The sequence below is a fragment of the Pleurodeles waltl genome, chromosome 7 (genome assembly GCF_031143425.1).
Source record: "Pleurodeles waltl isolate 20211129_DDA chromosome 7, aPleWal1.hap1.20221129, whole genome shotgun sequence".
NCBI lineage: Eukaryota > Metazoa > Chordata > Amphibia > Caudata > Salamandridae > Pleurodeles > Pleurodeles waltl.
The window spans coordinates 928,762,467-928,786,131 of NC_090446.1; the positions used below are offsets into that span (position 1 = coordinate 928,762,467).

A 23,665-nucleotide genomic window follows, 5' to 3' on the forward strand; every position below is an offset into this window, starting at 1 on the left:
GCCAACCCTGGTCTCTCAAAATGGATCTGAGAATCGTCAATGTATTGTGCCATTCACAGGCACACATGCATCTAGAACATGCATATAACACACACACGCTCCACATCACTACATCTTCCAATCATTGTACCATCTGTTGTGCATATAACCCAGCAAATACATACAACACAAATGTATGTATGATGGAACCATGCATGCGGCAACCACGCATGCCTGAACAATGCGGTCGGAACAACGATTGCGTTGTTTCCACGCATGCCTTTACCACGCATGCCTTTACCATGCATGCCTTTACGATTTTTCGTTGTAAAGGCATGCCTAGTAAAGGCCTGTGTGGAAACGGCATGCGTGGTTGTCTCATGCCACCTCCCCACCCTAAAAACAGAAGTACCCCGACCCCCCCACCCTTAAAAACTACCCTGATACTCCCCACCCAGCCTGAGCCCTAAAACCGACCCCACCCCAAAAATAAAACAATCCAACCCCTAAAGACAAAATTACCCCGACCCCCCACCCCTGCAACTAAAAACAGAAGTACCCCACCCCCCCACCTTTAAAAACGACCCCGATACACCTCCACCCACCCTGAGTCCTAAAACTGCCCACCACCCCCCAAAAATAAAACTGCCCAACCTCTAAAGCCAAAACTACCCTGACCCCCCGCTCTTAAAACCCAACCCCCTGCCTGCCCTGAATACAAAATTAAACTCAACCCCCCACCCCCACCCCTAAAAACCCAACCCCCCACCCTCCCCAAAAACAAAATTACCCGACTCACCCACCCCTAAAAACCCACCCCCTCCCTACATACAAAAATTACCCCGACCCAGCCACCCCTAATAACCCACCCCCACCAACCCTAAATAAAAAATTACACCAACCCCTGCCCCTAAAAGCTCAACCCCCGCCTGCTCTGAATACAAAATTACAACAAATCCCCAACCCCTCCCCTAAAAACCCGACCCCCCCACCCACACTAAATACAAAATTACCCCAAACCCCACCCCTAAAAACTCGTTCTGCCCTAAATACAAAATTACCCCATCCCTAATAACCCGCCCTAAATACAAAATTACCCCTACACCGCCGCTAAAAAAACAATCCCCCACCTGCCCTTAATACAAAATTACCCCAACCCCCACCCCCACCCGCCCCTATAAACCCGACTCCCACCTGCCCTGAATACAAAATTACCCCAACCCACCACCCCGCCCCTAAAAACCTGACCCCCCAAACTAAATACAAAATTACCCCGACCCCTCACCCCTAAAAACCCGGCCCTAAATACAAAATTACCCAGAATCCCCCACCCCCACCCCTAATAACCCACCCCCACTCACCCTAAATACAAAATTACCTCAACCTCACACCTAAAACCCGCCCCCCACCTGCCCTAAAAACATAACTACCCCAACCCCAAAATACAAAATTACCCTGGCCACCCACCCCGCCCCTAAAAACCATGCCCCCCCACATTCCCTAAATACAAAACTATCCCAATCCCCCACCCCGCCCCTATAAACAAAATAACTCCGACCCCCTACACTGCCATAAATACAAACTTACCCCAATCCCCCCACCCCCATCCCTACTAACCTGCCCCCACCCGCCCTAAATACAAAATTACCCCAACCCCGTCCCTAAAAATCCAACCCCCCACCCACTCTAAATACAAAATTACCCCGACCCCTCACCCCTAAAAAGCCACCCCCGGCCCTAAATACAAAATTACCCAGAATCCCCCACCCCTAATAACCCATCCCCACTCACTCTAAATACAAAATTACCCCAACCTCACCCTTAAAAACCCGCCCCCCACCCACCCTAAAAACATAATTACCCCAACCCCAAAATACAAAATTACCCTGGCCACCCACCCCGCCCCTAAAAACCATACCCCCCACCATCCCTAAATACAAAACTACCACAATTATTCACCCCGCCCCTATAAACAAAATAACTCCGACCCTTCCACCCCGCCCCTTAAAAAAAATTAAATAACCTAACCACCCCAACCCCTTCACCCCCGCCACCACTCCTAAAAACTACCACCAGCCCCACTTACCTTACCATGTCCTCTCCTGATGGATCTTCCTTTTTCTCTGCCTTAACTACGCATGTGCATTGTTCAGCACATGCGTGGCTAAGGCAGAGAAAAAAGCCTGCGTTGTTCAGGCAAGCGTTACTTCGTTTGCGTGAACAATGCAGGCGTGGCTCCAGGCGCGTTGTTCCGGATCTTTCCCAACATGCATAAACGTACACTGAATAATGCTACATGCTAACCTGATGTAAACCACGGGTGAATTAAGCACACAGCAGCTGAACTTTACATAAGTGAGCAAGTAGGCCTCACTCCAGTGACACAGGAAAAAAGGCCTGTTCACTTCCACTGATCACTACACAGTTTGCTGCCACCAAGGTACTCGTGCTGCTTAACTGCTGGCAAAGACAGTACCACCAATACAAGAGTAGTGCTTTCGGATCCCGTCTTGTCCAAAATTAAGGCAATCCGTGAGACAGGCCAATGTCATGATGCATGCACATAATCAGTGATCACCATGACAACGACAATCAGCACCGGGGATCCAGACATCAGTGCAGTTGGGACACTCAGGGCAAGGGTACAAGCATGTCACCATTTGAGGGACTTTTCTGTCCCAACTAGGATGAATGGATGGAGAGAAAAGATAGAGTGATGAATGATTGGATGCATAGTGGATGAAGGGGTAGTAAAAAAAGAAGGAAGGATGAATAAAAAGAAAGATGGAGGCATAGATGGATGACGGAAAAAAGAGCAAAGGAAGGAAATCTGAGAATTTCAGAATTACCTTAAGGGGAACAATCTCCCGAGGATCTGTGGGGTTTGCTTGGCTCGACCACTCGCTTAGGACTTTTTGGGACATGGTATAAAGTGAAAATAGTTTATCTTACGGGCTACTCTCTTTCGAGGAAGCAGGAGAAGCCGACCTGCAACGTGGCCAATGAAAGTAGCAGTAGAGACATCTGAACAGATACGTGGAATCAAGCCAGTGAGAATATCTGCAGAGCCAGGTTAGGGTCCCATCTCCTTGAAGGTATGTGGAGGCGATGTGCAGAACCCCTCGGTGTCCGGGGATGGAGGTGAGCTATGGACACATACAGTGTGCCATAGGCAGTAGTGATCCCTGCAGTGCTGAGCCTTGGGTTCAACACCTGTTTGTACGGGAGGGGAGACGGCTGGGTCAGTGAGGGATCGCAAAATATATGTGTGGACGTTTTGGAAATCAGTCCATGGACACGTGTTGTTCACGGGTCGCCTGTTCTTTCTTGCTGTCTTTCCTTCTGTCGCTGCGCCCCCTTCTGTAGTCTCCCCTCCCAGTTTCTTTCCCTGATGTCTTCTCTTTGCTCCTTCCTTCCCCTGCACCACTTTCCTATACATTCCTTTCTTCCTTCTCATTTTAATTTCTCTTCAATGTTTTTGCATTTATCTCTCGTACCCGCGTTTCTGCGTTGTCTCTTTTCCTCTACTGCCTTTCTCTCTCCCCTATACATAATCCCCTTCAATTGTTCTCGCTGTTATATTTGTATCTTTCCGTCTCCTTTCTTTCTTGCCCCTTTGCCTTCTCTTTCCCCTCTTCCCTTATGCGTTTTGGTCTTTACTTCCTCCTTACCTTTTACTTCCCTCGCGCCCTTTATTTCCAATTTTCCCCCCAAAGCACGTAAAATAGTTAGAAAGTGAAAGTGCTGACTCAGGCTTGTGGCGGTGGGGTGTGGGCAGCGGGAGACTGGATCTGGACACATCTTCGTCCTCTCGCTTAAATGGCCTGAAGGAAACCTTTAGGGTTGGGGGTGGGGGTGAGAGGGGGACGGGGGACGGAAGGGGGCTAGGGTCTCACAATTAGGACCGGGTCTCACAATTAAGACCGGAAAGCTGTGGTCAGCAGAGGAGAGCAGGTGTGCACGAGGGCAGCGGGGTCGGGGTCCATGGGAGACCAGTCTGTGAGCAGTGTGACTGCAAAGAAAGGCAGATTATTAGCCTGACAGAGTGCAGAGAGAGGGAGGGAGGGAGCCTGTGAATAAGGAGGGCGCTCTCTCCTCCTCTCCCTCTCCCTGCCACAGTTAATCCTGCTGTCACTTGCGGTTAAGGCGGCATCTCAAGTGCGGGATCCGGAGAGGCAGAGGGGGGAACCGAGCACGAGCGCGGGGAGCAACAAGCAGCACCCAAAAACACCAAGCACCACCCCTGCGCCCTGGACGGCTTCCTGCCCCCCAGAAGAGGAGCGCCCACCAGCAGCCAGCGGCAGCAGGAGCCAAGGGGGGCGGGAGGGAGAGCGGCTCCCGCAGGGGGGAGCAGCGCCTATGGTGGGAGGCTGGGCGCCCTCTGCTTCGCCAATGCTACAGGAAGGATGCTGCGGCTCCTGGCCCTGCTCTGCACCAGCTTCATAGGCGCCGTGTGCGGGGTCAACTTCCCCAACAACATCCAGATCGGTGAGTGTGGCCCCTGGGAGGGGCCCCGGGGCGCAACAGGAGGGGTGATGGCGTGCCTCATAGAAACCCTCAACCCACTCTCCCATCGGAACACCGAGAGAGGTCCCTGCTTAGCTATGAAGATAGCATTATGAAATGTTACCTATGTATGTAGTGGGGGGTGTCTGGAGGTTGGGGGGTGCACGGAGGTGGGGGGCTGATGCAGCACGCCGCTCCTCGACAAACAGCATTTGGTGATCATTCAGACATCGAGATATCTTGTGCACCGGTTCGTAGACTTGGACATTGCAACGCAGAATGATGTATAACGGAGGTTGGGGGGGGGGGCACATTGGGTGTGAACAGTACGGATGTAACAGTTGGTAAAGAGGGACTGGGTGAAATCTTGAGGAGGAAATAGCAAGTTGAGACCCCTCGGCCGTATTAATGCATGGCTGACCTATCCCTCCACTCTGAAATTATGAGCCGACATTCCCAAAATTCCGCAAACCTCAGCCCCCTGCAATGCCCCCACGCCAACCTATGCATCGGAAGCCCTGGCGTTTAAGCCAGCACCGCTGTTTGGTACCTATGGGTGCCTCTATGTCTGAACAATGGCAGCAGGTGGCAGTGGGACCAGATCCACGCTCGCGCTGCTTTGTTTCCTGGTGTGTCTTGGTCCTGGGTGGATGTCACGGGGGAGATTTGTATGGCTCTCATAGTATGTCCAAAGCACGCAGCGGCACAAAGACACATGGGCTCTGTGACAGTGCCCGTCAGGTGGAGCCCCCCTCCCACCGTTCGTTCGTACTCTCTGTATATGTATATTAAGGCTGTTGTCGTGTTTTCCCAACTCCCTTCCCAACTCCCTTCCCCTCCCCACGTGAAGCATTCCCATGGCGTTAATTTGACGGTAATCGCATCACATTTTATTAGGCTAAAGCCATTCTGGAGGCAAAACCGGAGCCCCCGCTCCTGTCCGCACGATTATTAAAATGGCCATTCGAATAATGCAGCGCATACCCGGTGGTCCTTCCCCCCTGCCCCTCCAGGATGCTTTTCTAAGGGGTGCGCCCCCACCCTCCCTCTACCCTTCGGCACTCTTGAGCGCGGATGACTGCCCTGGAAGGGGGGAGGCGGGGGGAGCTCTGCACATTTGCACAGAAACTTGCGCTGCTCCACGCTGTTGAATGAGATCGATGCGAGGAGGGGGTGGGGGCTGTTCCTCTCAGAAGGGGCGGGGCCGGGGTACGACGTTCTTGTCAGACTGGGTCTCAGTCGTTCCAGCTGGATATCGGTCTTATAGGATGGGTTAGTGAGTTTCTTTAGTGAATACCTTTCTTATAGGATTACATGATATATTTCTTATAAGATGAACTAAATGCTGTTGTAATAGCATTAGAGTTCAGCATGTTATTTTCAGGTGGCGTGGACCTTATGGCTCTCACAGGATGGTGTAGATTAGTGAATGCCTTTCTTATATGATAGGATGGTCTAGATATATAGGCTGGAGTTTCTAGAAGTCCTTATAGAATTACGATTCTTGGCGTTGCTGTCGGGTGGTGTGGGGGACTGCTGCGATGGAGTGGGCGTCTCACCTATAGGATGAGTGAGATATCATTTTTACAGGATTAAACCAGTGTAATAGTTGTAGGATGGGGCAAATAGTTATTTTAAAGTGGAATGAAAGCGGTTGTTAGAGAATGTGATTCTTGTAGTATGAGGTTGCAGGTAATCATGCGAGGTTGTCCTTATGGTGGATGTCAGTCTCACAGAATTCAGGGGCAGATTTATGAAAAGTGGCTCTGCACCTAGTGCAGCACTTTTCTTGCACCCCTTACTGCCCCACTAATGCCACCATGTGTGCCCTGTTTTTAATATACAGTGCACTATGGCAGTAGTTAGGGAACTAGCGTCATCATTTTTGACGCTAGTTCAGCGCTTTACACAATTAGCGTAAAAAATGTTGACACTAATCCTGCAAAGCACCCAGAGGCCCATTGAAAACAATGGGAGACTCCTTTTAACGCCTGCTCTGAGCAGGTGTTAAAAACGCCGATAAAAATGACGCAAAGAAATCTCTGAGATTTCTTTGCGCCATTTTTTCAACCCCCCCCTAACAGGGTAATGGCCCCTTGCATACATTATGCCTGGCGCTTGTATAGTGAGGCTCAAGGGATTACAAAATGGTGCAATGCAAGCATTGCACCACTTTGTAAATATGGCGCAGCATTTTTGGCTATCTAACTCCACATTAGCATAAAAAATGATGCTAATGTGTCGTTAGGATGGCGCTAGGCCCTCTTAAATCTGGGCCTGAGTTCTTACAGACCAGAGCAGATACCTTCTTTATTGGGATATAGTGGATGTCATTTACAGTCGACAAGGTGGATGGCAATCTTATAGCTTTGGGTGGACCTTACTCGTACTGTGGTTTTCATTCTTCTAGGAACAGGTAAATGTCATTCTTACACCATTATTCTTGTAGCGGGGTTGATATTCTTATAAAATAACACATGGCATTCTTATCAGAAGGATGGATTTTGCTCTTTATTACAATACAGGGTGGATATTATGGATGTAAGGCAAAGATTAGATGTCCGGTTGACTGGGGGTCGATGTCCTTTTTAAGTGGTATAAAGCTGTTCCTATGTAATGGGGTGGAGGTCCTAGTTTCTTGTAAGCTGGAGAGTGGGTGTTGCTCTTTTTCCTTGAGTGAAAATTTAATTCAAGGGAATGACAGGGGGAAAGAAATTGAAGTATGCCTTTCCTGTCACTTAGTTGAAGATACTGTTCTTGTCAGGTACGGGAATGAATGTCATATTTCTTTGATCTGTGTTAGTCTTTGTTGTTGGGTGGGTGAATGTAAAACTTGTTAATTGTTAGTGGGTTTCGTTCTGATGCCATTCTGCTTGTACTGAAGCATGTCAGTCTTGTTGGATAGTATTGGGTGTCATTCCTGTTGGATGGTACCGGCTACCAATCTTGTGCATGAGTGTCATTCTAGCTGCAGGGTAGTGACTGACAGTCCTTGAGGCAGCAGATTCTGATTGGATGGTACTAGATGGCATTCTTGCAGTGGCTAACATTTTTATTAGATGACAGTGGATACCAGACTTTTTGGGTGACAGTGGTTGTCATTTTTATTGACTGGTAGTTGATGCCATTCTTGGTGTATTGTGGCATATATCATTCTTAATGAATGTTTGATGGTAGCACATGTCATTTCTGATGGGTGCAAAAAGGTTCCATTCTTTTTGGAAGGTAGTGGATTCTATTCTTGTCAGATGGTCTTCGATGTAAATCTTGCTGAAGTGAGGAGTCTGCAATTTTTGGGGTTGAATAATTTAATGTCATACTTGCTGGATGGGTGATGGTGATTCTAATTTTTGTTACATGAAAATGAATATTGTTCTTGTTACGTGGTATCAAATCTTAATCGTATTAGTTAACAGTGGACGTCATCCTTGTTTAATTGTTCTTGTTGGATGATCATAGGTTTCATTTGTGTATAACGTTAACTATTTTTATTTTTGCTGCAGATGATGGATGACATTCTTGTTGGTAGAAGATTCCATTATAGCTGGATGATGATGGATGTCATTCCTGTTACATGATTATGTGTTGAATGGTTGTTGGTATAATTTGTGTTGGAAAGTGAATAATAACATTCTGGTCTGCTAGGTTAATGTTAATGGATATGCTGAGCGAATGTTATTGGATATAAGTGATTTCAATCTTGTATGACAGAAGATGGTATTCTTGTTGACTAGTAGTGGATGCCATCTTTTTGACAGATGGGGTGATTTTTGTAAGGAGTAATATTTTTAATTCTTGTTATATATTAACACATCGTTTTTGTTGTATGATAATGAATGCCATTCAATTTTGATGTAAGGTGATGCAAAATATACTGGGTCACAGGTGATTTTATAGTTTGATGTTAGAATATGTCACTTTTAGGATGGGTCAATCTTGATGTGTGATATCAGATGTCATTCTTGTTGGGTGGTGCTTAATGCTATTCTTGTTACTTGGATAAGTGTCATTCATGGTTGATGTCAGCCTTGTTGTATGAGTGAATGTTAATATTGTTGGATGCTAGTGGCTATCATCCTGGTTGGATGGATGTCATTCATGTTCGATTGGTGGTTGTCATTCTTCTTAAATAGGTATGTGTCATTTCTCTTGAATGCTTGGATAGCATTTTTGGGATGTCGTTTGATGAGTGAATGTTAACATGATAAAAGGTAATAGCAATAATTCTTGTTGTGGGGTAGTAGCAGTTTCTTTTGCATTGTCGATATTGTTCTTGATTGGTGGGAGTTGTTATTTTTGTCAAATGGGAGATATAAATATTTTTATATGATGTTGGTGACCTCTTTGTCTTTCTTGTCCACTGTAGTGAGGTGGATGTCATTCCTGCGAGATGTCTGGATGTATTTCTACTTTGATTGATAGGAATTGATTGTGTTAGATGGTAGCAAACATCAATCTCGTTGTAAATCAGTGGAGTCTGATCATTGTTGGACAATGCAGAACTCTGTTCTTGACAAAATGAGAGCAGTAATTCTTCTTAGATGAATGGTTTGGAGTTCTTATCAAACAGCGGAAGATGGAGTTCTCGACCATGGTTTTTGCTTTTCTTCTCCCATGGGGGGATGGTTGGATTCTTTCTTTTGCACTGAGTACTGGATTTGTCATTTGATGCAAAACATTCTTTGTGCTAGAAATTTCCAGCATTCACTGGGTACATGAGCTAATTTTGTAAAGCTCCGTAGGGCGTATTCCGTGCCTCCAGACTCTGCGGCGAGAATAGATCTTTCATGAGTCACAAGTTGAATTCCCAAGGTTGAAAAATAATGGCCATTGAGTTTATTCATTTATTTCCAGTAGTTCTCTTCAGTGCTAGCGGGATCAGGACAGGAAGCCAAAAACAGCCCCGGTAAAAATGTTCAAATCATGCCCCACACAGTGTAGGGTGCTATGAATACAACGGGGCCTGTGGGGGTTGCCTGTCCATCCTGTGCCGAGAGTAGCTCCCTTTTCTGCGGACTATTGAGATATGTCAGACAGTCCTTCCGTGGGTCTAATGTGTCATCTTTTGGCCTCTTCTAGTCATTCCGATAAGTAGCATCTTCTATAACACATGAATATCCCACTGTGGTGTAAGCTATGTACAGTAGGAGCGCATGTAGTCCGGGGCGTACTCACTGTCCAAATCCCCAAATCCACACACAGCTGCGGGGCAGCATCTGTCCCAGACCTGATCCCATCTGTTGTCCTGATGCTAGCGTCGAAGCAGGGCCCGGCAGGTTACTGAGCAGCGGAACCTCTTTCTCTTCGCAGCAGAGAAGAGCTGATTTTGCGGGGGCAAGGGTTTGAAGAGCATGTCCTCCCGGGTAGATGTATCATTAGGATGTTCATAGAAGCACCTCCCTGATTTCCCCAGCCTGGTCATTAAAGACGCTGTTGTGTGCAGTTAGCAGAAGTAATTCGCTCAAGAGAAGCTTTATAACCTTTGGTGGGTGGAATATGGAATATGGAAGCATGGCGAGTGGAGGGGGTGGGAGTGAGGAGAGGATAGATCATATGGCTCTGTGTGCTTGTGTATTGGGGGTGCTATCTGTGTCTGAATATATGTGTATGGGGTGCGTGAGTGTGTGTTTGGTAGGAATGTGTGTGTACTTTCAAGTGTGTGTGGATGTGTGCATGTCTGTGTGTGTGAGGTGCCTTTGTGTATGTATGTGTGTGTCCAAGATCCATTTCTGAGGCAGTGCACCTGTTATCGTGCTTAAGCCTTGATATAGTACATACGTTTGCGTTTGATTCTGAAAATGTGTGAGGGTTTAATGTGCCTGATCATGTTCAATTTACATGTGCTTACGAAGCTGACTTTGTGTAAACATGAATTTCTCTAGTGTTGCCTTGGCGTCTGTACATGACTTGTGTGTGGCTACCATTGTGTGTTTATCTGTGATGCATAGTTTCAAAAGCATTTCATTTTTGTATTTGTGTTTTATGCTTATGTGTTGTGTGTATCATGCGTGCATGTGCTAGTGCCAATCTGTGAGTGCCTGTGTGTGTGCATGTGTATGTGTGTGTGGTGTTTGTGGCAGGTACTCCAGGTGTTTGTGGCAGGTACTCCACATCCTGTCGTTTGCTGGGCGCTCCTGGAAGTAAAACTCCATTCCCTTGATAAGCCCACCATGCTGCATAAGAGGGCTTGCGGTTAGGCAAGTCCACCATAGTTTCCAGTACCACCCAAGTGCTTAGTGAAGGTTGATCTAAATACAGTGTGCTGTTCCCTAAAATGAACAATGTTCAATGCCCAGAAAAGAGTATTGCTCCGAACAATGCTGCCTTGTATTTGCACAAAGATTAAGATATCAATGAAAATGGAGAGCGGAGGTGAAAAGCAGACGTTTGTTGTTCTTCCAGATATTAAATCAGTTTGAGCAAAGTGTAACATTAGGCAGCCAGGAATGCGGCTACAAGCCCTTTTAAATGCGTGGTTCAGGATTTGTGAGGACTCAAGCTCGAGTACCAGACATCCGTGACGACGTCAGGCTTCGAATCAATCATCTCTACTCAATCCAATTGCTGGGCAGCCAATCTGGCAGCGTCACCACGGAGGGGGTAAAACTTTGTGATTTTTCAGGTTTCCTTCAGCTAATGACACCAGAGGTACGACTATCTCTGAAGTGCTGAATGCAAATACTGTATAGGTGGTGTTAGTAGATCATATGGTTACATTATATTCAATATTGAACGACTAAATAAAAGAGGTTGAGAAACAAAGTAGCCATTACTGATAGCATTTCAGACTGTAAAGCTGCCAGCCCCCTAGTTCTGGTAAGTCAGCAGTTTTTAGATAGAGAGCAGAGGGTTTCTGTTACCGTGGCCCGATCGGAGGCCAAAAACTAAGTTAATGCAACACAACCAATTCTATTTTGGTTTGATTCCGGACCTTTTCTTTCAAGTTTTGCTAAAGTCCCTCTTGTCATGGAGCCTTCATTAGCTTGTGGTTATGGTTGAGAGTACCAGATTCTATTGATTGTATTTGTCTTTTCTTGAGGGTCCGTGGTTCATTGAGATCTTGGCCCATTAACAGTTTCAAAGAACAGCTCAGCAGTCTCGGCAAGATGGACGGCTGGGCCTTTTTAGCACTGATGTTCCTTTCATGTTGTTGCAGTGCATCAGGTCATTAGAAACGCACTTCAGTCAGTCATGCAGGTACTATGGATCAAGTTAGACCATCTTACAGCTGTATCCCCTGATCAGAGGCCGTGGGCAGCATCCAGCTCCCATTTTCCAGGATTTACTCTCCAACCCACATGGGTCTTCCACGTGTAGCTCTAAAAAGCTGTGGCTGTGAAGACCCAGTACTTATGCATCATAAAGGATCTGGATGGGGGGAGGATCTCTCCATTACAAAAGAACTTTGTTTGGAATTGTAGGTGGCCAGGAAAAGTGAGGGGCACAGTTATGCATGCTCCCTTCCCTGTCTTCAAAGACAATGAAGATTTATATTCCAAGCCAGACATCAAACAACTCCTTGTATGGTTTCACAATATGCTGTCAATTATTCAGGGGTTCACCTTCCAAATGGGAGTCACAATATTGAAAGCATGCAGCTCTCTAGGAGGGTTACCATTTATAGAGTGACTCAATGCTAAAATATAATCTGGAAGGGGAGGAAGGTCTATTTGTAGAGATACAGCATTTAGTTTACATATATGGGCACTGGTAGACCTTATCTCAAAAGGTACATTAAACAAATCTGTATTCCAAATTACAGAAGGCTGCCATTAGCAGGGCGTTATCCCCAAAGCGAGGCAGGGGAGTGTTGCCCTTTTAGATTATAATAGGGGGCACTTTAGTGTCCCCTAGCTCAGCCAGCCAAAGCTTACTCTCAGCTGGCAGCCAGTGACAGATGGCACCTATATGGTCACAGACCTCTAGGAGAAAAACTAACAAGTTGGACTTTTTAGGGGACCAAAGAAAAAATGCAAGTTTTGTGGGCCGCTGCTTCTGACTTGCAGACACACAGACTGACTGTACCAATGTGAAACACAGCTGTCAGGGCACCCATGAATCTATAATTCCAAGTAAGTAATATATCAATATGTAATGTATAATGGCATTAATACCATGGAGAGTTTCAAGCTCAATTTATTGTTCAACAAAAAAGTTCATCATAGTAACCACAGAATTGTCCTTTGACATCCATGTTCATGTAGTAAACACAGTATTGAAGTCAGTATCCATGTAGCACATACAGCCACAGCCAACACGTGTTTCGTCCTATGAGAACAGTACTCTCACGGACTTCATCAGGGCTATCGTATACGTAAGTAGCCATCATCAAGAAAGGCAACGACCGCGGTCGAAATCCCCCCGCGGCGTCCTCTGTATCGGTACATTAATCTCGAACGTCCAATGTGTAATGCTTTAGGTATTGGATATAAATAGAGATTCCATTTTATGAGATTAGAGAAAGCATCAAAGGGTTAGATTCCTACTATTGCCACCCAAACTATTTTTGTACTCTAGGTTTCATTACATCACTGTTTGAGAGTTCAGTCCACGTGAGTTCGGGATGACAGACACGGTTATTACAGATGGAAACCCCAGGCCAGTAAAGGGCACCCAGATATTCATCTACCCATTCATCACCTCACATCTCCAATCTACAATCGTTGACTTTCTTTTCCTTTCACTGCCGATCACAGAATGGCCCATCACTTCCTTCTACTTAACTTAAAGCAGAAGTAATGTCCTACAGCACTATCTGCCCCTTTTCCTTTGTTATCAGTGCACTTTCAACTTCTTCCACAACAGGGTTTTCCCATAGAAAGAGGCTAGCATGCCACATGACGACTTCTATTCTGGTCACTAAAAGCTACATCAACCTGACCTGCATGCATTTGCAGGGCTTCCTGGGGATCAACCTGTAGGATGCAAGTTCTTCCCAAGCTGGGACCATGCATGTGCCGTTGACCATGCAGCTCTGTTGATCTCTGCATGACCTCTGTCACACCACAAATAAACTGCGGTAAATTCATGGCAAAGTTTCCTTGAAAGCATAGGGCTAAGCCCAAAAACCATCAATAACCAATAACCACTTGATTAACTACTAACCTTAGGCTCAGAGCAACGTGATGCAACGGGCAAAGCATTTAATTGCCTTCTCAGAGGTAATAAGTTATACGTAAATGGAATTATAATATAATGGAATAGCCAAGAGTATGGCACTCTGGCTTGCTTTATGTGGCACAAATAGAGCTGGGATGCCCATGGGTAGCTATATACTCTAGGAATGCACATAGATAAATAGATGCCCCATATAAGGTAAAGAGACCAAGAAAGAGGCAGCTATAATTAGCTGCAGCCCACCAGCAGTGGTATAGAAGAGATTTGGTCTAGAAGAGGTCTTGTGTAGGCGAGATCTACTCTGCATGCACATAGGGCAAGTGAGCAGACCTCGGGAGCATTGTCTCATCCTGTCAAACACCTTCCCCTGCCCAAATAAGTAAAGTTTTACTTCTTGCAATTCTCAGTACCCCTAGCGTCCATTAGGCGTGTCATGGAGTCCAGCTGTCAGAAGACCTTTCTCCAAGCCACACTTGGGTCCCTCACACCCTCCAGCAATCACCAAGATCCTGTAGCCTGGATCGAGCTCCAGCTTTGCAATGACCTGTGACTGTTGCTGTTACATTTAAATACAACACGTACTATCACTGCTCAGGCCTACACATCATCTGGCATTCTCATCACCATGTTAACTGGATACTTTGCTGCTCCTGACCTGATGGACTGCGCTGTTACTCTGTCCATGATTTGTGGTAGAAAAGCTTAATTCGCCAATAAATGAAGCTACAAACATTCTATATTGCTGTAACGTGATAACCAGATCTAGCGTGGGATGCAGTGATGACGTCGGAAATTACCCTGACGTTACGTTCTAGATGAGGGGCTGTACGTAGGAAAGACGTCCGGGATCGGGCACGCTGCAGTGATGGTTTCTTTGTGTCTGAGGCACGGCTCAGAGGAGACTGTGGAATTAAAAATGAACGCTAACTCGCCGCTAGAACACGGGGTACTAAATCTAGGTTTGATGACATGATCTCTTCGCAGCAATGTAATTGCCTGTCGTGGAAGAGCTCGGCGGTAAAAAAAAAAGTCTTCACCAGGGACGCTTGACCAGGTTCAGAAAGAGAGAGGTTGTGTTGGGATTGTGGGGTTCGGTATTACCAGGCCATTGGTGATTTTTTTTCTCACCAGAACTGCAAGCCTCCGATCCAACTCAGATATGATCAAATGAGAAACGAATCTGAGATATTCTTGTTTGGCTAGAGAGTGAGTGATGTACCGTAGATCAGAGGGTTAATGCATCTTTTGTGATGATCTTTGTTCAGCCTTCAGAACAGGGATCGATCACACTGGCATCAAGTCTTGAAGGAAGAGCCGGGTTTCACTTGTTTTACTCGGTATGCTGCTCAATTTGGGCGCGTGATTGCAGTTGGTGGACAATGCAAGTGTTTTTGGAGCCGGGATTTATTTTTCTTTCAAAATCAAACTATAACCCACAGCAAGAGAGAGATAAGCGTACTGTGGGAACTTTTTCGGGACTCCTGTGGCAGGCAGGGGGTACTGAGCTCGGACTGAGACACTCAGAGACGTTTACCTCCGTGGTACTGAGGCTGCACGTCACTACTGAGTCTGAAAACTGAGCATTAAGTGCAGCACCTTAAGACTCGACCCTCAGGATAGAAAAGTCAAACCTTCCAAGCCTCACTCTCGGAGTTGGGTTGGGACTAGAGATTCATAACTTAATAAACCATTCAATAGTAATTAATGATTTACGGACCAGCGGGTGCTATTGTTTTGTAAAAGCGCAAATACTTTACTGTTTGCACATATATAAAAGAGGGTTTTAAACTGTTTTTCTGCATTCAGGTAATACTTTTGAGGTTTTTGGGAGACAGTCAGTGCTGCTCCCCAGGGACAGAATTCAGCTGTAATCTAGTGAAACATAAAACCATTTCAGGCCCCGCTACAAGAGCGGATAAATAATGTTTGCGGGGAGGACATATTGGCCTGTGCAGATGCCGGTAAGTGCTCCCATCATGATCTGGGAGGGCAGGCTTACTTCCAGTTTTCAGTGGTAAATGGGGGCAGTGGCACTCTGGATGAAGTGCGCTGAGTATGGCTCTCCCAGTGGGGATCGTATTCTGTCTGGCCTAGTTCAGGTGGCATGGTTCTGGTTTGTGACTACTACACCTGTGACCACTGGTTCAGGTCAACAGTGGCAGAGCCAGTACCGGGTAGACCAAGGTTGAATCTGAGTCATGTTACTTACAACCCGGTGGATCTTGCAACTTGGTTCATCCATGGGCCTAATCACAAATCCACTTACCAAACACATTGCAGTGGTAGGTACTTCATGATGGTTGTAAAGTCCCCTCCAACAGTGTGGGATACTTTTCTCTTTGGCACCATAACTCTTTTGCTACTCTGGTTATTTGAAACAGGTATATATGTTTTCTCCATCCTCCTTCCATTATGGAATTTGAACTATTGGGTCTGACGTAGAACTGAAGTTACTTATGTTCTGTTACAGTTATTTGACACAAATGTACACATACTTACGGTCTGCTACATTCCTCTACTACTTTACTCGTTAGTAGGTTATGGTTTTATTTGACTAACTAGTTGTATTCTGCCTGTGTTCTCATGTTGGTATATTTTAATGAATTGTCACATGGCTTTCTTAAACATGGTACTCTTTTTTTGCACTTTTGGGCTTACATTGTTCACGGTGATTGTGGTCTTGCTTTATCAATCATTTTTTGGTGCACAATTTCTGGGGAACTTCTGTATTAATGGATTTTTCTTTTGAACCTGCACGGTTTTGGAGGTGATAGGATGTCATGTTCTATAAGATATTGTATTGCTTGACATACATTTAATACATACCATATACTTTGCAGCCTTGAAAAAGTCAAATGTAGTGAAGAAACACGTGTTGGCTGTTCATGAACTATTTGACAAGTATGGTTTGGTTCATCTGATTGAAATGATTGTGTAGCAACTTTGTAAGAACATTTTGATATTCGTCAATCAATAAAGACTGCATTTGAACTGAGAACTTTGTGACTTTCTGCATTCAAGTTATACTACACTGGAGCGAAATTAAGTGCTGTTTTTTTTTTCTTTGTGGTTTATTGCATAAATATGCATATATATTACTTAGTGGCGGTCGCCACTAGGTAGTTATAGTTAGAGCCATGTTTCCGTAGAAAAAGTGTTTTTTGACTTGCATATCTCTTTAGCGCCATTTGATGAATCTTCACAAAATTATTTTTTTTTAAAAAGGTGTGCCCGTGATTCATATTGCTCACGGAAAGTTTTGAAGTGATCCCTCAAGCTGGGGACCAAGAAAAAGGGGCAGTGAAAAAGTTGCATTTCCCATGATAATTCCCATAGGACCTTTAGACACAACTACAGGCCAAACCCCTTGTCGGAATTACAACAAATTTGGCAGAAAGCTGGCTTTAGGTATGCATATTGTGCTTTTGCTTATTTAGTATAAATCTTTCAGTAGTTTTTGAGATATTTTAGGGGAAAACAAATTGTATATCTCTGGCTGCAACGACTTTGGGAAGATCAAGAGGTCATGCATGGCAAATGCAGAGTTCTGATTGGCTGCCAATTCTTCAAACCAGTAAGTGTTGGCAGCCACCTTGGGACTCGGCTTCAAAAGTGTGCAAAAAAAAAGGAAACAGGGCCAGGGTAGGGACACCTGACTCCTTAGCTCTTGTGGTAGGGTCCCAGCCCTCTCCGCTGACCCCGGGCTAAAGAGCATTTAAAAAAAATGTTTGCCGCATATTTGTGAAATTCACAAATTTTCAGCAACATTTTTTAAAAAAATGTGAGCATCTGCACTTGTTAATTGTGAGGCCCCCAGGTGGGCCATATCCCGGGGACATTTACATTTTTATACACCATCACCTCCCAGAGGCTTTAAATGAATATAATGCCGGGGGCCGTTCGCCACCCCCCAAACCCAAGGACTGCCACCTCCCCTAGGCATTGCTCCAATTGCATGCATTGGGGCCATGCAGCCCCCCCAGCAGCCCCAGAGGCCACCACCTCCCCGGGCCAATCTTTTAACTATTTGCAGGGGGCCATACAGCCCCCGACAGCCCTGGGGACAACCACCTCCCCTGGGCATTGCTCAAATTGTGTGCAGTGGAGCCATTCAGACTCCCCTCTGCAGCCCGGGTGACCACCACCTCCCTGAAACTGTGTGCAGGGGCAGCCGCGGGGACTACCACCTCCCACATTGCTCAAATTGTATGCGGGGTGGCTGTATAACCCTACTGCAGGCCTGGGGACTGCGACTTTCCCGGGGAATCTTCAATTGTGTGCGGGGGGCTGTGTGTCCCCCACAGCCCCAGGGACCACCACCTCCCCAGGGCATCTTAAATTGTATGTGGGGGCCACCCCCCCACCGCACCCCTGGAAACTACCACCTCCCTGAGGTACTCCTATATATATAATCAGTGGGACCGTGTGCCCCCCCTCCAAAAGCCGGGGACCACCTCCTCTATGGGGCAAATGTTAAAAAACAAAAAGGGTGTCCATTTTAGGCCCCCAAAGCCCTGGGGACCACCACACCACCAGGACTATTTTTGTTGGAGGGGGACCATGTAGCCTCCCTCGCGGAGCCACTGGTAGCCCTGGGGATTGCCATCCCCCAGGGCAGACTCCTGCTATATCCTGGGGTGCCCACCCCCGGACATAGCTGTTTGTTGCTGCTTGGCTGCAGCTTTGACATCCCCACAAAAAATAACCAATAGGCCACGGCCCGGAGTTTGGGGTCCCCGAGCTAAGATTGGCCTGGAGAGGGAGGCCTCATGGCCTCTTCCCCCCTAAAAAAATTACATGTGTAGGCCGGGCTCCAGGGGATGTGGTTCCTGGCGCTGAGCTCGGCCTGGGGAGGGGTGGGGCATATGGGGTTGGGTTGTTATAGGGGTTGGCCACAGGGACTGGCCAAAGCCCATGTCCTGTGGCCAACCACCATTGTGCGCAGCACAGGGTTAGGTGGTTATAGGCATTAGTCACAAGGCCTGGCCACAGGTCAGGCCCTGCGGCCAACCTTTGTTGCGCATGGCCGAAGGCGGTGCTCCGCATGGGGTTGGGTTGTTATAGGGGCCTGGCTGAAGGCTGTGTGCGGTGGTGGTTGAATTAACGTATAATAATGAAAATTACTTTACGTTAAAAAAATGTAGAAATTCATGGCCCTCACCATACACTGCTAATTACCCCAAATATTCCAGCAGTCATGAGAACTTCTATAACGTCCTTAAAAGTATGAATGAAACATTAGCAGTCACATTTTTGAACGAAAAACCTATGCTTGGCGTGGGCACCAGTTATAGTTACCTTAGCGTGCGAGTTATAGTTACTTGAAAAAACTCTAACTGCTGAATTTCTATGGTTTTGTTCAAGTAAATTCAGAACCTAACTACAACATCCCTGTAACCTTTGTTTTTTTCAGAGAAGGTACATTTGATTAGAATTTGTTTGAAATATGTAGGTGATTGATCTTTTCATCCTGATGAGGCTGTTAGAATGGGTGTCTCTGAGCTGAGTATTTGTAGCAAATGTGTTGTCCATGTTTCTGCGCATGACAGATACTATAAAAAGCAATATCTCATTACTGTTTGCATTGTCTCAATGAACCCTGGTGCCCCTGCAGGTGGCACACAGACTTCGTGATGGTGAGCGGAAAGACTCAAATTTAGATAGATACAGTCGGCAGAAGAAAGGGAAGAGAAATGCTAATTTGGTTAGTTTTGAGCTGATGCCAGCAGCAGTTCATGCAGAGGCCTTTGAAATCACACTCAGCACGGGCTGTGCTCTAATGTCATGGAGACCCTGGGTGGCGCTTTACAGCCTTAGATTGCATTCATGCTGAATTATCATCCGCATTCTGTGCTCCACCAAGTTGTTGTTAAGCGTTTTCTTTGCTGTGGCGAGCATAAAATCGGAAAAATACACAGTAAAGTGCAACAGAAAGGGAACAACCCCTGCTACTGACACAAGGCCAGCCAAGCGAGGGAATTCACCCCGACAAGAGGTGCAGCAGAACACGTGACTATCTAATAGCGTTGTGAGAAACACCCAGGAGAGTAGCTTCGGGGGGGTGTTTGGGCTGTTACACCCCCCTAATAAATATATTTTGTAATAAAGTGTTGGGTAGAGGTGCTTCCAGTCTGGTATGGTGAGGTGTCTGTCGGATTTAACCAGGAATTTGCACATACACACAGACAAAGACACATGCACACAAGGCTTCAAATATGTTGGTTATTTCACAAAATAATGTGCTTTCTCTCACTTAGTACCTCTATTAAACCTCATTCCCCTGCCTTTCTACTGCCCCATAAGCCCCTTTCATGGACTCTGCTTATCCTATGATGTATTTTAACATTATGTGCCAGAGTGATTTTTGGGAAATCTGAAGCTCTGGAACCCCATCATACTGACCAAGCTGTGCCCCTGGAGTCACCCGATTCTATCTTAAATGATTCAAGGCAAAATCTTAGGATAATATTCTAGTGTAAAGGAAGCATCTCCTTGAAGTGCCCTGGTAAGCCAGACGCAGACCCCTGTCCACCAAGTTTCTCAGTCATAGACTTTTTCGAATCTCGAGGCTGGATATCATCTATTTTGATGACACAACGTGTGAATTGAAATCGTGAGAATAGCCATTTAAATGCGCATTCTGATTCGAATTTCTTTAACTGGTCTTCTCTATAAGCTACCAACTCCCCATGTTTATATCTTTCTGAATCTAGCAAAAAACAATAGCTTGTGCGGTAAAGGGGTCTGCTGCGTAGATCTATGACAAATATGGAACTGGGTTTAAATCCCAAAAGGGCTGACATAACCTTTCATCATACCAAAGTCGATTAAAAAGTGTCAGGTTTGGCAATTGTCACCCCTTTCACCTACAGCATTGCGAAGTTGCAAGAATGTGTGCAAAGATAGCATTTCAAATTAATGCACTCACGCTCCCATCTGCTTGAAAATATTTGTATCTGAGCCAAAAAATTGTTGAAAGATTGTTGTGGGGGCAATAACTTCACACACGTGAGTAACGGTACGCGGAAATAATATAACTGAATGGTACCAGTCCATGAGGGTGAAATCAGTAATGCCAGGGAAAAGACTTGTAATCTCTTTCTGCACACTAAATATACATGCAGCAGCGCAGATGTTGTAATAGTTTTTTACCATGCTTCCTGAGGTGAAATAAAAACACGCAATAGCCCTGATTATGAGTCAGGCGCAGTGCTTAATTTGTGCTTATTTTTGAGGGCCGGGGCTTATTCTTCTGTCTCAAGCATTTGCTGCGAGCAGAAGACACATATGGGAAAGACGGAGGAAGGGAAAAACGAAAAAGCGTCACAAAGTAAGGAAGTAGAAAGCTGCAAGAGTGAGCTGAAGGAGGAGGGAGTGGCTTTATTTGGATTGAAGAGGCCTGAGATGGCTTCGACTTGCGCCGCCTCAGTATTTAGTGTTCCAAAATTGAATTGCAGCAGCCACATCTTTAAGAGGAGGGCTTTGGGCACCGGCACATTTCTATTTACAAATTAAGCACTGGTCAGACGGAATAGAATTACTGCATGGAATTCTGCTCCAAGTGGGCCAATGATTGCACCCCCATTTTGTTCACTACTGGGACATCAGCGTACAAGTCTTTTTCCCCACTTTCTTTCCTTAGCTTCCCCATCTCTTCCCTACATCTCAAAGTCCCCTTCCTCCAACCTGACCCTGAACAGAGACTACAGCATACATTTACCACCTGAATTGGGGTTTAAGTGTTGTTTTGTGACTGGTGAATTCGGTTATTCCTCAATTATTTGGAGATAACTCATATTTGCAATGTACTAGTGTGGTGTTACCACACAGTAACATAAGTTTCACATGCAGAGTTTGCACTTAATCAGTACTGTGAGAGAACTGTACCCTGAAAAATCCGTACATCAATGGCATAGTCAGAATGTTTGGTGGATTGTGGACGGTATTCATATATAGAATCATGAGGCGAGGGGTCCCAGAGACGGTTTAAAACAGAATTTAAAAATACAGGCAAATAAGGAAAGGACTGACGCAAAACGTGAGTCCTAGAGCAGAATTTAGACAAACCATGAAGGTTTATTACAAAATTCTAAGGCACATTACAGAAATAGTAATGTGGAGATGCAGCTTTAGACTCATTCAAGTGCATAAATTATCTGTCATAAACAATCTCAATAACAGGAACAATGCAAAATAATAAGCAAAGTCAGGACTAGACTCCAATTTGCAGCAAAATCAGTAAGAAATATGGCATCATCCCCAGTAAAGACCAAAAAGACCTGGCTCATCCACAAATTCAAGGGCTTACATAGACATTTTCTCTGTGAGAAAGTATTAGAACAATAAAATCACCAAGGTGTGAGCAAAGAATTACATTTTCAGCAACTCAGCTTACAGAATTATAAATCATCATATAACCCTACCATCTTAGCATAAACCTACTACATGAATATTGTTTCAGCCCCTCTTACCTAATATCATCCAGAGGTGTCAGAACCAACTAGTTACATAATCAACAGTGAACTATTGTGTATGAATGCAATATCGCATGCAAGCAAAAGGTCCTTGAGAAAATGTTATGCCAGGCCCTCTAGCATTCTTTATTAAAAAACAGTATCAATTAGAAATAAACAAATTCACATCCTTCTCTGTGTGGTGTCAGGTATAGACAGGTAAGAAACATGATGATGTGACATTCATTTTGGAGAAGATGGCCTTGAGGCCCAACTTAGGCCTAGTTAGCATTCGCCTAGAAAACAAACTTTAGCATATCATAGCAAATCCCTTTCAATCGGAATATTCCCATATGGGTATACATGTGTACATTCAGGTGTAGATTAATCACTGTATGCTCTATTAATAATGCACATTTTGAATAAAATGCACAAAAGCCTTTAAATTACAGTGCAACTCTTAATTAGATTCTGTGTGTCCATGATACTTGATTATTAAGTTCTTAACAATTCTCTGAATATATTCTTTTAAAAAATCCTCTTTTCCAGGTGGCTTGTAATTTATGACAAAGGCCTACAGCCAGGTCTGTTCCCCCATCCTTGTGGATACAAGGGCTTCTTTACAGTATCAAAGATGAGGCTGTAGGTGTTCCTTGCAGACAGAGATGATTGCAGTCTACAAAACCGGGACCAACCTGGTATGATGGGAGTCAGGTGTCCTACGGCCAGATCTTTTAATGGGATCATCACAGCCTGATTGTCCAACAGAGATTCAAATCAAATAAAATCAAATCAATAACATTTATAAAGCGCGCTACTCACCCGTGCGGGTCTCAAGGCGCTAGGGGGAAGGGGGGGGGTTACTGCTGCTCAAAAAGCCAGGTTTTGAGGAGTCTCCGGAATGCGGAGTGGTCCTGGGTGGTCCTGAGGCTGGCGGGGAGGGTGTTCCAGGTCTTGGCTGCCAGGAAGGAGAAGGACCTCCCACCCGCCGTGGAGCGGCGGATGCGAGGGACGGCAGCGAGCGCGAGGCCAGAGGAACGGAGGAGACGGGTGGGGGCGTAGAAGCTGAGGCGACGGTTGAGGTATTCCGGTCCCTTGTTGTGGAGGGCTTTGTGTGCGTGGGTGAGAAGTCGGAAGGTGATCCTTTTGCTGACTGGGAGCCAATGCAGGTGTCTCAGGTGTGCGGAGATGTGGCTGTTGCAGGGTACGTCGAGGATGAGGCGGGTCGAGGCGTTTTGTATACGTTGCAGGCGTTTTTGGAGTTTGGCGGTGGTCCCAGCATAGAGGGTGTTGCCGTAGTCCAGGCGGCTCGTGACGAGGGCGTGGGTCACGGTTTTTCTAGTGTCGGCGGGGATCCAGCGGAAGATCTTGCGGAGCATGCGGAGGGTGAGGAAGCAGGCGGAGGACACGGCGTTGACTTGCTTGGTCATGGTGAGAAGAGGGTCCAAGATGAAGCTGAGGTTGCGGGCGTGGTCTGTGGGGGTCGGTGCGGTGCCGAGGGCCGTCGGCCACCAGGAGTCGTCCCACGCGGACGGGGTGTTGCCGAGGATGAGGACTTCCGTTTTGTCAGAGTTCAGCTTTAGGCGGCTGAGCCTCATCCAATCTGCGAC

General features: G+C 45.9%; 1 protein-coding gene across 5 annotated transcripts in view; it reads left to right on the forward strand.

The window, feature by feature from the left end:
- Positions 1 to 3,904: 3,904 nt before the first annotated feature.
- Positions 3,905 to 23,665, forward strand: part of GRIA1 (glutamate ionotropic receptor AMPA type subunit 1) — a 401,004-nt gene continuing 381,243 nt past the window's right edge. For 3 of the 5 annotated variants that reach the window (XR_011194162.1, XM_069199597.1, XM_069199600.1), the window contains exon 1: positions 4,036 to 4,467. Coding sequence is in view for 4 of the 5 variants with exons in the window: in XM_069199597.1 (XP_069055698.1) it covers positions 4,386 to 4,467 (82 nt within the window). In the remaining variant the exon portion in view is untranslated. Of the gene's footprint in view, positions 4,468 to 23,665 lie in introns of all 5 variants that reach the window. The other 2 variants (XM_069199598.1, XM_069199601.1) reach the window with 2 other exon arrangements.